This window comes from Mustela putorius, unplaced genomic scaffold (assembly GCF_011764305.1).
Source record: "Mustela putorius furo isolate JIRA1106 unplaced genomic scaffold, ASM1176430v1.1 tig00000580_pilon_pilon_pilon, whole genome shotgun sequence".
Classification (NCBI taxonomy): Eukaryota; Metazoa; Chordata; class Mammalia; order Carnivora; family Mustelidae; genus Mustela; species Mustela putorius.
The window spans coordinates 4,295,420-4,310,586 of record NW_025421423.1 but is presented as its reverse complement, the minus strand read 5'-3'; the positions used below and the strand labels follow the sequence as shown (position 1 = coordinate 4,310,586).

Genomic DNA, 15,167 nt, shown 5'->3' with positions numbered 1-15,167 from the left:
CACTGCCTGGGGCCATGACAACGGAACAAGCCACCTCTTGGCCCACTCTCCTTTGGGGGCGGGGGTCCTGGTTGAGCCAATGTAAGATGAGCTCTGCTAGCTGGAGAAGCCCCTGAAGGCTACTGTGTTCAAGGTACAGACTCCCAGCAGCCTCCTACCTGGTCCCAGGTCCCCAGCCCTGGGATGCCCATCTCCCCTCTTCCAGAAAGTGTCGAAGCTCCTTGGCGGGCAGGCCTCATGGGAAGAAGAGTGGCCAGTCAGCCTCCCGGCCTCCACCCCCACCTCCTCTCTCCACCCCTGACAGTCCGTTGTCCATGATAATCCCAAAGTGAGTGTGGAAAAACTGTAACTGGATTTTCACTTCTTCAGACTCCCTGACGGTCTCCTGCTGTCCTACTGTCCCGCTGTCCCACTGTCCTACAAGTAAACCCAAACTCTGACCCCTGGTACCACCCTGTATCACTCAGCCAAGGAATCCGTAAGCAGGTGTGCTGACTAGATGCGTAACTACTTAGAGATTTTTTTAGAATGGCTTATTCTTAAAAGCCTGTTTTGACAGGAAAGTTAATTTCTGCTTATTTTTTTCAGAACACATTGTCCAAATGGAGAGAGAAAAGCTACCTCTCCTGCTGGCATTCTAGCTTTCTCCACCTTCACAGAAATTACTTAAATGTACATGACACTCCTCTCCAAAGGTAACAAAAAAAAAAAAAATTGCTGAATAAATAAACCTTCCTCTTTTTATCGTGTCTTAAAATGCACAAAAAGCTTTTACTCAGACCATCCCACTTGAGTCTACCACTCCATGGCGTAAGTTTGCTTATGATCGTGCCCAGATAAGAAGACCCAGAGAGAATTGGAGGATCCACGCTCTAACATCACCAGGCTAAAATGAAAACAGAACCGGAACCTAGGTTTGGGGTCCCAGGACTAGCGCTCCTGCCACCACACACACATGCCTCTCTGAGGCTTTAAGAACAAAACAGTAAGAACGTTTGCTTGGGTTCCCTGTTGGCGTCTGGGGCCTCCCCGGTCTGTGCAGGGCTTGGACTCACGGTGAATCTCTCCAGCCCTGTGGCTCCTGCGTTGCCCACAAAGATTCCCGCACTGGGCTCAAAAGCCAACGGCCGGGAAGACCGCTGGAAGAGGATGTGGCCTTGTTCCTCGCAGTCCATAAGGAGGGCCACTTCCTCGCCCTGGATGATCACGGAAAAGCGGTTCCACCTGTGGGTCATCACGGGCACCGGGAAGGCAGCAGCCTCGTGGGACACGTGGGAGCCTGGCTCCGTGTAGTAGAGGATGACCCGCTGGCGGCCATCCTCTATGCCTGAGAGCCGCAGGCCCAGGTAGATGATCTTCTGGAAGGCATCAGTGATGGCAAAGAGCACGCCGCCATTGTCGCTGCTGGGCTTCACCGTGACACTGATGGCAAAGTCCCTGATGAAGGTGGGTGGGATGAGGGTCCTGGCCGGGCGGCCGACGTTGGCACCAGGCCCGAAGCTGTAGGCTGGGAAGCCACCGTAGCCAGTGACGAAGGACACAGATGAGGGCAGCGGGACACCGATGAGCTCCGTGAGGTCCAGGTGGCCCTGGGAAGCCAACTCTGCAGGGGGGCGAAACAGAGGGCATGGCTCACACATATATTCTACTAAACTTGGAAATGGGGAAGAAAGAGAAAGTCCCAAGTGAAAGGGGATCCCTCAGAAACCTCACTATAGTTCCGTAATTGCTGGTTTTCAAGCTTTTTCAAAAATGACCCACCATAAGAAATGCATTTATATTGCAACCCAACACGCAAGTTACGATAAACATGCACCTGTAACACCGAAACAATGTTTCCTAAAACGTTATTACTTTCAATACTCATCAGGCACTCTGATATTTTCCTTTTGGGAATTCTTCGCCTCTTTTATTTTATTAAAAACATGCTGGAGGGGTCCCTGGTTGGCTCAGTCAGTCAAGTGTCAGACTCTTGGTTTGGGCTCAGGTCATGATCTCAACATCATGAGATCGAGTCCCAAGTTGGAGTCCATGCTCCGTGGGGAGTCTGCTTGAGATTTCTTCCCTCTCCCTCTGTCCACTCCCCTCAAATAAATGAATAGAATCTTTAAAAGCATGCTGGCAACAATCCACTAAATTGATTTCATCACCCACTAAGAAGTCTTGACCTGCAGTTTGGGAAACATTTTTAAATATGTCCTGGAATATTCGCAGACTATGGAACATTCTCCCGTCAATGTCCTGGAATATTCGCAGACTATGTAACGTTCTCCCATCAATTTACAGATTGTTCCTCATTTCTTTCTGTAAAACTGGGTAGGTTTGTTTTGTTTGTTTTAAATGAGGTCTACTATTGAAGTGCCCCAGGGTATGGGGAAAAACTGGGACAAGGTGAAGTGTTTCTAGATCTAAGGCAGTTGAAATTCACATCATCATCATGATGGACATTCCCTGAGTTCTTCTGTGCAGATCCCAGCTCTAAACTCTTCACATACTTTAGCTCATCTAATCCTCACAACAACTCTGTACCCTTAGCCTCATTCTACTTCAGGGATAAGTTAAGAAATTTGCCCTGGTTCTTATCTGGCTGAAATCCTAGGGCTCCACTGTGGTGGTCTGGAAAGGCCCTCAGGCTCGGAAGCCTTAATCTGTCCAACACTGATGCCCTGGGAGCAGGCTTTGAACTGACTTGCAGTGATGGGCACCCATTCCGAAGGAGATGCCAGGGTCCCAGCAGTGAGAGAGGAAGGCAGGTCTCAGGGACGGGTGGCCAGGACCCTGGCAGACAGGACCCCCCCCCCCCCAGAAAGGACAATGAACACACAGGACACCTTGCCCTCAGAAGTGAAGCCAGATCCTGAGGACACAGCCCAAGGAGGAGGCCTAGAGTGAGTGAGGGTTGGAATCAAGCAGGGTACTTCTTCAGAGACCAAGGAGCAGAGCAGACATCTGGTGACTGCCTGGGCTACCGCCAAAGGCTAGAGGACCCTGAGAGCCTGAGTGACCGCAGGGTTTGTGTCCAGAGAAGACCCACGCCATTCAAGGACTGTGAGTAAAGCCCCATCTGACAAACTGAGCCTGCCTTTCAGTCTACCAACTTGCCCGTCTGTGTAGACAACTAATTAGCTGGTGACTCAATTCACTACCCCACGGCTGTGTGTCCTTCTGTGATATGGGCCCCACGAAATTGATTAAAGGAGGCCATCCGTGTGGTCCTGGTAAATACGGCAGTGACACAATAACCATCCACTACTCTTTCCTTCAATGACATCTACTCAACAAGCCCAAGAGGTTGCCGGACAGGGGTCATCAACTGCACTGTGCTGACAAGGAGAGGGAGGCCAAGATGGGGGGCCTGGACACCCTACCTCAGTGTTCCCTGAGCTCCCTATACAGAATAAAGTTAACCAGGTTTTTCATACGTGATTTTCCTTCGTCCTCACTGCAGGCTCGGGGTCATCTGCCATTTTCCCATCCTACAGATGAAGAACCAGGGCTTGGGAAGATGGAGTCACTCCCTGAGGTGACACGGTAAATGGCACAAGTTTTCAAGCCATGACTGGTCTGACCTCAGGTTGGTTCCCTGCCTCAGTCTCTTCAGACAAGGGTTCCCTCCCAGAGGCTTGGGGGGGAGCTGCACCTTGTCGGCTTGCCATGCCAATGACCCTTGAGCAGCACGAGGATGCAACTGAATTCTGGGTGACCCAGGAACTCAAACTTCCCTGGAGGATGGGGGAGAGAGAGATGGTGACTCCAGTGGGTCGTCCCAACTGACCTGGGTTGCAAGAGTAACATGTGAACCGGATTTCGAAGACTTCGTTTGGACAAAAGAATGTAAGATATCTCATCAATCATGTGTATATGGATTATAAAAGGAAATGATAATTTGGGGAAATACTGAATTAAATAGACTATATTATTTAAATAATTTCAAAAGAATCTGATGAAGAACAGATCTGGGTCCACCCCTCTGCTGGAGACAGTACTGACCCGGGAGAAGCCCTCAGACACTCTCCAGTCCTCTTCCCTGGCCATGCCCCCGAAGGCAGCCTCTCTGAAGCCCATGGCATGCCTATTCCCATGCATGTCCTTTGTCTGTTTGCTACCTGAGCACAGACGTGCTGGGGACAGACTGTGCCACCACTGCGCAGGTCTCTAACCCAGTGTCTAATGTCTCTAACCCAAGCAGCACTGTTTGGTATGCCATGTGGACTCCTCTGACCCTTTTATAGCCCCCACCCAACACTGTATTTTGAAGGTTGATCTTTGTTGATGCATTTGGCTCTGGATCTTACACTGTCCCAACAGTCCCCTACAGCATCCATAAGCCGTACAGACTGGCTCACTTTCCTGTTGATGGGAAGGGAGGTATTCACCACTATTCAAAACACGACTGTGGACTTCTTACCCACATCTCCTGGTGCTTACCTGGTGGGGGGTGGGGGTGGGGGGATGATTAGATGCTGTGGGACTAGACATCTGCAAATTCACTGAATGCTGCTACAGTGGCCTCCGAAGCACCTGTGCTGATTTTTTTTTTTTTTTTTTTGCATTGGGACATAAGTGATATATAGCATTGTATAAGTTTAAGATATACAACCTGTTGATCTGATATACTGCTGTATTGCAATATGATTACCCCCAGCTTTAGCTAACACCTCCATCAACATCACAGTAACTATCACCTCTATTTTGGTGGTAAGAACATTTCAGATGCTGCTGTGCCCACCAGCAGCACACTCTTACCAGCACTCAGGGGGAGGTAGGGAGATGACCCAAGGGAGCAGTCTGTGGGGCTTTTCAACTCTAGCAATAATGTTTATTTCTGAGACTAAGCAATATGTAAAAATATTCATTGTAGTATTGTTTATAAACCATGTCATGGAAAATATTTCACAACATTTTAGCAAAAACAATTACCCATCTTCAACAAAAGAGCAAATCTGATCATGTCGGTACTCTGCTGTAGCCCAGGGATCTGGGTCTGCAGTCAGCATGGGGGTTGGGGGATGCCTGCCACCTCCTGGCTTGAGAAGACTTGGTGGTCCAGACCCAGCTGTGCTCCCTGCTCCCCAGCAAGCCCTGACGCAGGCCTGGGAGAGCCCCACGCTGTGGCAGGTCCTCCCCACCAAACAGCAAGTGTGCTTCCCTCTGTCGCCCACCCCATCTCATTCCAACCAGTTACTTTGCCAGAAGATCTCCTTTAAGACCCAACCCTGGCCTCGATTCCCCTGAAATCATTTGCTTCACCTCCTGCACCCCCACCCTCCTCTCCTCTGGAGGCTGCATTAGACGCCCTCTCAGCCCACACCGGGATCATCGGTCATTGCCCTCGGCTCATTGCATGTCACTGCTGGGCCACTTGTCTCTCTCTCCATTAAACTAGGACAGGGACTACACCACTCATCTCTGGGTTCCCAGTATTCAGCCTAGTCCTGACGAATGAATGAACGAACGAACAAATAAATGAACTCAGGACTCAAGTCAACCCCCTCATTTTACAAAGGGGTGAAAGTGAGATTAAAAGAGGGAGGAGACTGCTGGCTAGGAACTCAGAGCTGATTCTCCATCCAATGCTTTTTCTCTCCAGTTTGCAACTTGCATTAAAACAGGAATTAATTTTAAGTATGAGAAACCCCAGAAGGCATACATGAAAAGATTGATAAATCTGGTTAAATTTAACTGCACCGAAATTCTTCAAGTTCTGCCTAGCAACAAAAATTCCCAAACTAGTGTCAAATAGAATCCCAAACTGGACAAAAATATTTGCTACATTTAGTACAGACAAACTAGTCACCTTATGTACAAAAACAGGAAAGCAACAGCCCCATGGAAAAATGGAAGAAAAACAGGGAAATTCTTTCCACTATAAAAAAAAAATTAAAATGGCTCTTAAATATATGAAAAGATACTCCACTTCCCTCAGGAGAGACATACAAGTTAAGGCAATGAAAAGACACCCATTTCCCTCTCAGACTGGCACACATCAGAACATCAAATAGTACGCTGTGTCATGGGTTGCTGGTGGGGCCACACGCACTAGTCTGTGGGAGGCTCTTTGACAATATAAATCAAAATTTCAAGTGTACATGGGCTCTTTGATCCAGGAATTACACTTCCACGGATTCTCTAACAGATAAAGTCACATATGTGAAATCTAAAGCATGTATGAGAATATTCACTGCAGCATTGTTGAAAATGCTTCTAACTGTCCATCTTTGGGAATGGTTAAATAAATAAATGGCTTTAAATAAATAATAATTTTAAAAAGAGTTAATTCCTTAGGTACTGATACGTAACAATCAACAAGATGTATTAAGTAAAAACAGTCCAAAAAAGAAGTGTAGAACAGAATCACTATGAGCTAGAAATACATATATTAATATGTATTTCATATATAAATGATATAAATATATATGATATATCTTTAAATATATATTAGAATATCTCTAGAAGGAGACGTAAGAAACCAGAAACCGGGACTAGAGATGGTCTCCAGGGAAGGGAGCTGGTGGCGGTGGGGGGGTGGGGGAAGGGGTTGAGACAAGAGACTTTCTTTTCTCTAGATACTCTTTTGTACTTTTAGAACTTTTATACCATATACATGGTGTGAAAGAGACATTTACATATTTTAAAGACATTAACTCCTTCCATCCCCTTTTAGAAATTATAAAACCCTCTCTCTTTGCTCATCCTCACTCCGATATGGCCTGTCTCTGTATGGAAAGAAAGGGGAGAGAAAGAGTGAAAAGAAAAGAAACGGACACCCCACTGGGATTTCTTTTCTCCCCTCCAGGTTTAAAGATAAAGCAAAACAGAACCACCAGCACCCTGCTGACAGCCCTGCTTTCTTCTTCCCGGATCCAGTGTGAAGCTCTCCTCCTGTTCCAGTCTCCCCCCTCCTGAGAAGAAGAGGGAAGCCCCTTTCCGGTGGGCCAGCCCCAGCTTGGGAAAAAAACGTGCCCTTCCACGGGAGTAAATGGGCCAAGCTCTCATTCAGACCGCGGCTTGTTTCCAAGTGGTGTCCCCACGGTTTCAGGGACAAGTGGGGGTTCAGAGGACCTGGGGCTAGAGGCAGAGAGGCCAGGAATCCTGCTTAAACCAGCCCAGCGCTGCCATGGCCAGTGCAGCCCAGGCTTCCACGTGGCAATTCTGGGAATCCTGTAGTCCCCAAAGAATCCTGCTTTAAAAAAAAGAAAATCACAAATCTCTCCAACCTCCTGGTTTTATAGATAGGAAAATGAATGGCCAGGGATAAAGCTCTGTGACTATAAAGCCACAGCCAGGAAATAGCAGCTGAGCAGCAGGCAAAGAGGGACAGAGGGGAGGTGTGACTCTGCCCCGCTGTCCCAGCCCCTCTGGGCACTGGTGATGGGTTGGCCATCTGGAGAGTGGGCAGAGGAAGCCACCTGCGGAGGAGAATTCTTGGCATTGGGCAGAGCTGGGTTGGGATCCAGACTTCACCATTTACCAAGTGGGCAGCCTTTGGGTGGATGACTTAGCGGGGACGTGGGGACATTCGGTTCATCTCATGTGTGGGGAGCCAATGAAATGAAGGGTGGGAAGTGCCCAGGCTCAGCAAATGGTAGTGACTTGTGTTCTACTTGACTGAAAGGTATAAACTTAGCAAAAAGCAAAGTCTGCAAAGAGGACCCTCCCTAGCCGCCCCCTGCCCTCCTGCCGCCGAGGCCCCAGCTGTGCGAGGGAAGACAAGTGCGCAGGAGCCTGGCCACAAGCCTTGTTTCCACTGGGCTGGCCACAGAGCGAGCCAAGCTGCAATCTGCAGGAAGCCCAGGTCAGCCCAGCTCTGCTCTCAGCAACCCCAACCTCCCTCCAAATGCGGTATCCGGCGGCGGCACAGCGTGATGGAGAGTGACCCCTGGCCTGGAGTGACCCGTGCTCAGGGCTGCGCCTGGGCCTGCTGGCTCATTTCCCCTTGGCTTCTGCAGGAGGGCCACCTGCTCAGGCGGCCACCAGGGAGGGGAGAGAAGCCAGGGAGCCAAAACAAATAGGCCCGGCAACTTGGTCCATAGGCTTGTCCTGGGATGGCTCTGCACTGGGGGGAAAGTGGGAGGGTGGGGATCACAGCTGGTGGGAAGACATCCCACCATCCTGAGGTGGGGGGCGGGCTAGATCGGAGGGGGCAGTCTGACGGGGGCTGATCCTGGAACTCTGGAACTCTCTGGCCTCAAGAACCTTGGGGGCCTTCATCAGAAGGGGCCACACTTCTCCACAGATAATAACATCTATTCTCAGAGGAAGCTGTCTAACTTGAGTGAAATTATTTATCTAAAATGCTTAGCACACAGGAAGTGCCAGGCTCCGAATCTGAGGCCCCAGGGAAGGTATGTGAGATCAGGCTCAGGCTCCACATCTAACAAGGACCTCACAGCATGCTCGTCCATCACCTGGAGATCCAAGCTCCCTCCCACTCCCACAATGCTAGGTCCACAGGCCCAGGGAGCCTTCCAGGCATGGACATAGCCACGGGGCCATGAAAGAGGCCAGGGATCAGGGGGGTGTGGTGAGGGAGGGAATGCAGGACTCCTCAGTTGATTGAGCCCAGCTCTGCCACTGACTCCATCTGTGCCCTTGGGCAAGCTTTCTCCATCCCTGACCTCAGTTTCTCCACATGTACATCAAGGAGTTAGACAAGATGGACTCGTGGAGCCATAGCCATATAAACATAGTCTAGATATCTTCATTGCCTTCCAAATACCTCCTGGGGCTGACTCTGACTTCAGTCTTCATCTCTCGCTTCCTTAATGCATAACAATAGTTTCATCTCCAATGGAGATTTCTCAACCCACTTTTTCATTCCAAGAATTGATAACATCTATAAAGTCCCCACATTCTGCCTGTGTGCCACTAGGGATATGATGTTGAATCTAGAATGCAGGCACTCAAGAAACTCATGATCTAGGTGTCTTGGATAGCAGTTATCCGTTCATGCTACTTACACGCTCTAAAGCATTCCATGGCTCCATAGTGCCTGTAGGATCAAGTCAAAATTCTAGGGAAGACACCCTCTGCTTCATCTCTTCATCTGCCCCCTCAGCCCCATCTCTGTCTCTGCTCAAGCTGTTCCTTCTATTCCATCTTCTCGGAGCCAAACCATCTAAGAAGAGCCCCACCCTCCCACTTCCTGCCCTTGCTCAGAGGCACTCCAAGACACCCGAGCTCTCCTCCCACTCCATACACAGAGCCACGGCTTCAATCCCCCCTCTAAACACTCAGATCAGGTCTGAGCACAGAGCAGGCACTTAGTGCCATGGCCTGATGAAAGGGGACAAGTCTTTGGCTCAGGCTCCTGAGCACAGCTCTGGGCGGCCCCTCCCGAGGGCACAGGGAGGAGGCATCAGATGGTTCTAGAGATGGACCAGGCAGAGGAAAATCTGAACAGTCACAGCAGGGTGCAACTTTTCCTCCCAGGGGTCCAAAGCCAGTTTCCATGGAAACCAGGGCAGATTCCTAGTGATGAAGAAACAAACAGGGCAGGGTTCAGGTTTTCATTCCACAGAGGCGACAGCAACCTGGCCAGAGGAAGTGAAGCATAGGAACCTTTCCCTCTCCTCTCCGCAGCCACAGACTCCAGGACATCTGGCATCTCTGTTCCCCAGTCAAACCTTGGTTTCTCCTTCTATGTAATGGGCTGGTTCAGCCCTTCCATCTGTGGGGTGAGGAGGCAGTGCCTAGGGCTAGTCTGGGCTTTGGAGCTTTGCCTCCCTAGGGAACTGTATTTGGCTTCGCTAAGCTCCATCTCACAGATGATCATCTGGGACCTGCGCCCAGTGCTCGCGCTTGTTAGCATTTAAGGCCGGAAGGAGCTAAGGAGCGTTCCTCTGGCTCTAGGTCAACTAGGGCTGCAGAGAAGCCAGACAAGGAGGGAGGCTGAGGACACCCCAGGACGGTGCAGGGCAGCGGCCCCTGGTGGCCGCAGGCAGAACTGCGCCTCCATGAAACCCAAGGAAGGCTTCCCCAGGCTACATACAATTGGGAGGGACATATCCTGTGCCTGGAGAAACTGGGAGGACAGAGGTCGCAAAAACACAACCAACGGTCTGGAGGGTCAAAGGCCTGGGAGGGTCCCCAGAGGGCAGACTTGAGGTCATGCTGGTTTCTGCAGCCAAGTCAGGCTCAAAACTTAGATGCCTACCTCCTATTCTTTTCACTTTTCTTGTTCTGGCTGCCTGGGAAAGCAAAAGGTGGCACTCACATCTCTCATTCCCACCTGTGGCTGTGAAGACCCATAGGACACTTTCATCAGCTTAAATGAAACCCAGGATTCCTTCAGGCTGGTTGGTGTATTCCACTGGAGACAGGGCTCAAGGGGGTCCAGAAGACCCTATGTTCCTGGAGCTAGAGCCAACAGGCTGAGGGAGTACAGGTAGAGTGGGGGTATCTACCCTGGGAGCCCCAGCAGGGCCCCTGTGCACTCGGGCTCTGGGGAGAGAGGAGTTCCCCAATACCTCTTTTGCTCCAGCAGCATAAATTGCGGAGCCTCAGAGAACCAAGTATCCCCCTCTTGCTCCTTCTCAGGCCACCCTGCCTAGAAAGGAGACATTCTTCATCTTCTCATGACTGCTCTTTCCCTTCCCTTTGGATACCCCTATAGGGACATGGCCCCTGAGGACTCTGGGTTATTAGATCAGACCTCCTGGCCCATGGCTTCCCTTCCTCTCACTTCCCCCCAGAGACAGGAAAGCAGGGAGGGCAGCAAGACACAGACTCTAAGCGGGAAGAGCACAGCTCACCATCTGGAGAAGGAATTTCCTCTACCACATAATGACCAAAAGGCCATGTGCAAGGCTTGTGTGTGCCTATGTCCACTGTTGGGGAGTTAGGTCCCTCTCCTGAGAACCCTGACCACTGCTGGACAGTTTTCAGTCTTCAGGCCTCTTTCTCCTGATAGACTGAGGCGATCTCCCTTAGCTTGTGCCCCGCCGGGCTGAGCCCTTCTCCGCAATCTGGGACCACACACAAGTCAGCCTTGACTTTTTACATCATGGCCTCTCAGAAGCAGCGGGTGGGGGAAAAGGGCCAGCCTGGGAGGCTCACTCTCACTAGCTCAATGTATGATCTTGAGCAATCCCTTGTCTTCTCTGAGCCTCAGGATGATGGTTTCCAGAGGCCCCTGCCAGGTCTGCAAGTCTCCAATCCTGCGTCCCTTCTCATCTGCCATCTATTTTTCCAGTTTCTCTAACCACTCTTCACCTTCCGTTCCTCCAGCCCACAGCATTCAGGCCTGGAAGGAATGACTCCAACAGGGAGCAGGACAAACCCAGCCCTCCCCAACAGACTTCCTCATCTTTGGGCAGCACAGCCTGGCCAGAGGCATGGAGCGCTGTGCCCAGGAAAATGTCACAATTCGGCCTATAAGGAAGCATTGCCCCACCCAGTCTGGAGCCCGCAGAGGCTCCCAGCTCCACCTGAGTCCCTTCCCAAGGAAAAGGAACACAACAGAATTCATACGGGATCCATCTGCACCCAGCAAAAAGATGCAAAAGGTTCTTAGAAAAACCTGTCATCCGATGCATTTCTTAGAAAAAGAACCATTTTCTTGCCAGGAGGAAAAAAATCCTGGACCAACTTAGAAAGGAGACCTGGGCTTGGCAACAATCAAAGACCTCATTTTTCTGAATTACAGAAGAGCATTTTTCTACATGTAAACTTAGAACGCCTCCTTCCCTTTTCCAGTTTTCATATATAGCATAGGAATTTTCATGCTCAATGAAGTTACTGTGTGAGCCCTCCTCCCTCTTTCTCTCTCTCGCTCTCTCAGGCCTTTGGCGTAAACCAAGAGAAGGATGGCTTTGAAGGTGCCTGGCCGTGGATGGAGACGGACCAGGTGTGGGCACTGTGGCCTGTCTGCCGCGCCCACCCAGCAGGAAGGTGAGGTTGTCCCCCACCCAGCACCCTCTCTGGCTACCAGAGCATCCCCTCACCTGAGCAACCCCAGGAGGGGAGGCAAGGCATGATCATTCTCTCCTTTCAAAGAGAATGAAATTGAGCCCCAGCCTACTGGAAGCCCCAGTGCAGGAATCAGCACTGAAGACTTGACGCTGGGCCTCTGCCCATGACAAGCCACGCCCTCCCAGGCTGCCTGTGGGACTCCTCCGGGTTCAGCTGCACACCTCTACTCTATGTCCCCATGGTCCCCACCCATCCCTCCACCCAAACACCCTCATCTCTCTGCCTTCTGCTGGTGCATCCCCTTCCCCCTCTGATACGACGACACCTAAGCTTCTGGGCATAGACTGTGGGGATCCCTCTCAGTCCCCAGTGCCAGCAGAGCCTGGCAACAATGACCTATGAATGAAGACAAGCAAGAAGAATGTCAGCAGCTAAGATTCACCATGGGCTTGCTGCGTGACAGGCACAGGCTCAATGAGCTCCCCATGAATCATTTCATCTTCTACAGACTCTCTGTGAGGCAGATAAAGTTATCATCCCCATTTGATAGGTTAGAAAACTAAGGCTTGGAGAAGTTCATCACCACTCTAAGGCCATGAGGACAATCAATAAACGATCAAAGTCAGGATTCGAATCAGAATGGGTGGTACAGCCTGTTATGACGTTTCCAGTTCTAGCCACACATCACGGTCACCCAGGGAGCTTTATAAAAGACAGAGGTCTGCCCCTCCTGCCTCGCCCTGGGGACCCCAGTGTCTTTCAGGGTCTAGCCTGAGTAAGTGTGATGCCCTCCCCCATGGGGCGGGCCCAGGTAAGAGTTACCCCCCGCCCCCAACCCCAGGCTTGTCTATCAGGCAGACCTGGGCTTGAGTCCTGAGTCAGCCACTAGCCCATGTATGGCCTTGGGAAAGCCACTTCCCTCCTCTGAGCTGTATGGAGGGACAGCAACAGAGCTGGCTCACAGGGTCATGGTGAGAATGGATGACACGATGAGGGGCTGTGCCTAGCGGAGGCTGTGCCTAGCTGGCACGTCTGAAAACTCAGGACCAACTGTGGGTCCTAGCTAACCGGACTGGGCCAACTCTGGGCCCAGCCCTCCCACATCCTCACCAGCCAGCCTCCAACTCTTAGCCATTGAAGAATTAATATCATTAGATAAGTAGGCCCAACAAGTAAGGAAAGTGAAGAGTTTAGCCTGGACTCCCTCCTTTTGTGACCCGGGTCTGCTCACTACCGCCTCCTGTAGACTCTCTCTCTCTCTCTCTCTCTCTCTCTCACACACACACACACACACACACACACACACGCACACACACACACACACACACACATACTCTAACCCGTTGGCCCAGGCAGAAGTCAGCTCCTGAGCAAGAGCCCTACGCAGGCCTCAGAAAGCAGTGGTGGGTCCTGATGTCTTGTTGCAGCGAGGCTATTCCCTGGATTTGTTCTAGAAACCTGGGTACCCAGCCAGCGCAGTGGCCACGTGCACCAGGTGGCGCGTGAGAGCCGGCAGGTGTGGGCCAGCGGGAGCCTCTGGGCAGAGTTTTCTAGTCAACTCTTCTTGATGCATGGCCCTTCCTTTTCCATTTGGGGAACAAAGACTCATTGAGTGTGAGGAGGGCCTTGGGTCCCAAGGATGACATCAGCTGCAGTGAGTCATCGGTCCCAGCAGGCAGATCTGGAGGGCTCGGCTCAGGGCACCGTGAGGGAAACTCACAGAAAACAAGCATGGAGGGGACCAGGCCTGTTGGGGGCACCTGAGGGGCACAGAGGGGAGCACGCAGCAGCCTGCTAGGAGCAAGCACCTGGCAACACACAGATCCTGAACACTGCCAGGCTCGGCGCCAGATGGAGACAAGAAACCAAGAGCCGGAGGCCAGGCGGGGTCAGTGTAGACATCTGGACCAGAGGGCTTCAAATGGCATTCCCAAGGGCCGGGGTGGAGCTCCGGGGAGGGGGTGCACAGAGGAGGCTGCCAATGGTGGGGTGGGGGTGCAGGGGAGGGGATGAAGGGGGGGAAGGCCTGCCTTCCTAGGGAAGGCCCTACAAGGGCCCTAACACACACACACACAACCACACGGATGCTCACGTGCACACACAAGCACCCTCACACACACAGACGCCTCTAGTCCTACACACACACACTCTGGCACCTTTGCCCCCACTCGTCCCCTGTACACACTCATGAAGCCACATGCACACTTGTCTGCTCACACACTCATACATTCACACACACTCACCTACCATCATATGCACGCTCACCCCAAAGCAACTCTGACTCCACTCCTGCTTCATGGATTCGGTTCCAGTCACAGCTTCATTGGAAGACGGAGTTCAGTAGCTAAAAACCCACGCACCAACAAAAAAGCCCACCATCAAAAATCTTTGACGTCACTGATGTTCACAAGGGAGCACGGCAAGGGAAGCTGCTGGCCAAGGGGCCCACGGAGAGTCGGCAGCCCACTCTTTCTTCTCCAGCTACCTCTTGAAGGGTTTGGAGATCTTTGCCTACATCCTACACAGAGGGTTTCAGTTTCTCTCATGTGGGTATATTTTCTGTCTTTTTCCCCTTGTCAGCAAAACCTTCTCAGAATGTCAGGTTTGGGGCATGTCTTCACAAAGCATCGAACCCAACTGACTCATTTTCCTAGAAGCGGTGCTAGAAACGGTTGATCGATGAATATGAACAGCCGACCCATCCAGGTGATTCTCGGCACAGAGCCTGGCACAGGTAGGTGCCCCGCAAAGGCCAGTTTCCGGAACTTATGAGTGCATTTGTGTGTAACGATGGCTCACGTGTATTGAGCCCTCACTGTGTCCTGGGTGCAGGGGCTCTACCTACGCGGCGGTGGCTCTCAGCTCTCGCTATAGAGCAGAGTCACAGGGGAGATTTCCAAAAACACTATGGCCCGTGCCTCACTCCCACAGATTCTGATTCAGATGGCCCAAGCGTGGCCTGAGCTACTGAAGTCGCATGAGGTGATACTCACAGCCCCTGAGTTCCTTCTGTTTTTTGTTGTTGTTGTCGTTTTAAAGATTTTTATTTCTTTATTTGAGAGAGAGAGGGAGAGTGAGTGTGCGCAAGGGGAGCAAAGAGAGAGGGAGAGAGGGAATCTCAAGTAGACCCCACACTGGGCCTGGAGGCCGACATAGGGCTCGAATCCCAAGACCCTGAAATCATGATCTGAGCCAAAATCAAGACTCAGACACTTCACCGAGTCACCCCAGTACCCCAACACAGCCCCTGAGTT

At 51.3% G+C, this 15,167-nt stretch overlaps 1 protein-coding gene across 1 annotated transcript in view; it reads right to left on the bottom strand.

The window, feature by feature from the left end:
• The window catches only part of COL15A1 (collagen type XV alpha 1 chain), a 102,160-nt gene that overhangs the window by 63,520 nt on the left and 23,473 nt on the right, over window positions 1-15,167 (bottom strand). Inside the window, exon 4 of the mRNA XM_045081622.1 lies at window positions 1,056-1,603. Within this exon, the coding sequence (XP_044937557.1) occupies window positions 1,056-1,603 (548 nt within the window). The remainder of the gene's footprint in view (window positions 1-1,055; window positions 1,604-15,167) is intronic.